The 2,162-nt window shown below is 48.0% G+C and overlaps 1 protein-coding gene across 1 annotated transcript; it reads right to left on the bottom strand.

Moving 5' to 3' along the window:
* Positions 1-223: 223 nt before the first annotated feature.
* Positions 224-1,309, bottom strand: LOC105805478 (olfactory receptor 10AD1). Its single transcript, XM_012638385.1, is given in 2 exon segments — positions 224-1,068; positions 1,071-1,309. Coding segments are annotated over 2 exon segments (999 nt in total). The 5' UTR covers positions 1,225-1,309.
* Between the last annotated feature and the right edge of the window lie 853 nt (positions 1,310-2,162).

Below are 2,162 nucleotides of genomic sequence, written 5' to 3'. Positions count from 1 at the left end.
TGTGACAACTTAGAGGAAAAAAAAAAAAACTAAGGAAAGTCTCAAATTCTCCTGAGGAAAGTCCAAGAGAACACAATCTGGAAGTGAAGTCAGAGAGATGAGCACTGGACATCAGGAGGAACTTCCAGGTCTGAATCTAGTGCCAAGGAAGCCATGAATGCTCTTTCCTAGAGCCTTTTAGCGTTGGAGAGTTATGCACCTGTCAGGGCGGGGAAGGGGTAACTCAGGCCGCCCCAGGGGAGGGAGCCTCCCCTTCAGGGGCCTTCCTGCTAGACAGGCTCCACCTGGTCAGGCTGCTTCTCCCAAGGGCCCTCGCCATGGCCCCCTTCATTTCTTTGTTGCGGAAACTGTAGATGATGGGGTTGCACATGGGGATGATGATGGTGTAGAGGAGGAAGAAAGGCTTGTCTTTGTCAGGCCCATGTGTGCTGCGGGGATTCATGTAAGAGAACATAGCTGAGGTGTACAAAAAGATGATCACAGTCAAGTGGGAGGCACAAGTAGAGAAGGTCTTCCCCCGACCTGAGGAGGAAGCTCTGCCGAGGATAGAGGTCAGGATGCGAGCGTAGGAGGTGACAATGAGCACCATGGGGCTGAGCAGCACCACAATGGCATCAGCAAAGATCATCCTCACGCTAAACTGAGGGTCCGCACAAGAGAGGGCGATCACTATGGGGGCCTCACAGAAGAAGTTTTCTATGTGATTGTCCCTACAGAAAGTATTCCAACATGATATATATTCAAGAAAGATGCCATTGATGAGCCCAAAGAACCAGGCAGTACCCACGAGCCTGACACAGACCTGCTGGCCCATGATCTGAGCATAGCTAAGTGGGTGACAGATAGCAACATAACGGTCATAGGCCATAAAAGCCAAGAGGATGCACTCAGCCACACCCACACAGAAGACCAAGTACATCTGGGCCATGCAAGAGACAAAGGAGACAGTGTGGTTCTTGACCACCAGGTGGATCAACATCTGCGGGATGGTGGTGGTGATGAAGCAGACATCCAGGAGAGACAGGTGGCCAAGGAAGAAGTACATGGGGCTGCTGAGCCTGGGGTCCAGGTGATGAAGATGATGAGGCCATTCATGGCCATGGCAAGGCAGTAGAGGACCAGGAAGAGGGCAAAGAGCAATGCCCGAGTGGAAGGGGAGCTGTGCTCAAAACCCACGAGGATAAACTCTGTCACTGTGCTGCTGCTGTTCCTTAGGCTCGCCATCTGGGACCTGCTTGAAGAGGGAGGACAGGAGAAGCACAATGGAGATAGCTGTAGGATAATATAAGGTCCTCACTTGGGCCCAGAAACCCAAGTATTAATAGTTGGGTCCAGGACCCATGCCAAATGAAGAAACATTTAAGGAATTGAGGAATGGGGTGTTCGAAGGGAGGGAATAGTGGCTATTAGCTTATAGAAGATCATATTTAGGAAGCACTTGAGAGATATTTGAAGGTGTATTTTCCTAGAAGAAAAAAATGCTCAGTCTCTGTGTACCTAATTTAAAATGATGAATGGGTTGAAGTGTCAGGGAAAATAAAAAACATTCCAATCCTCTGGATGGTCCTTCAGGTGACAGTGATTTGCACGTTTCTGGGGACAGTCAGGCCTAGCTCTCCCCAGTCATCTACCTCTTCCCAGACTCACTCTCCCAGTAGTTGCTGCTGCTACATCACGCACCCGTGCTGTGTATGCTGGGTATGGGGCCTGGGTGAGAGGTATTACATGCTTTCCCAGCAGGAGACAGTTTCCCTCTTGTGATCAGAATTTAGATTTACACACCACTGGGTGGAGAGGCCCCAACCATCCCTGTGAGAAAAGGGAAGCTATAAGCAGCTTCCCACCTTTCTGGAATGGACCTTCAGAGAACTTTAATCTGCCCTTTGCCTCTTGTTCTTTTTCCATCTTCAAAGAATGAGCATTCACAATTATCATCCATTTACCTCACTACTGTAACTTTTAGGAAGTCGTTATGTTCGTATTAAATCTCTCTTATACTTTTTATCTTGTTTTGGAGTTGGGACATATCAGATCCCTTCCACTTTCACAAGCTTATAGATGATTAGTTGACTTACAGTTCTGCCAACCACTCCTCTATTTTCTCCTCCCCTATTCTATTTTATATAAACTGTCACTCTACTCTCTCTGTTAGTCTTTTTTTC

The sequence above is a fragment of the Propithecus coquereli genome, unplaced genomic scaffold, assembly GCF_000956105.1.
Source record: "Propithecus coquereli isolate 6110/MARCELLA unplaced genomic scaffold, Pcoq_1.0 Scaffold13, whole genome shotgun sequence".
NCBI lineage: Eukaryota > Metazoa > Chordata > Mammalia > Primates > Indriidae > Propithecus > Propithecus coquereli.
The sequence above is the reverse complement of the archived record's forward strand: the minus strand, read 5'-3'. Positions and strand labels throughout refer to the sequence as shown.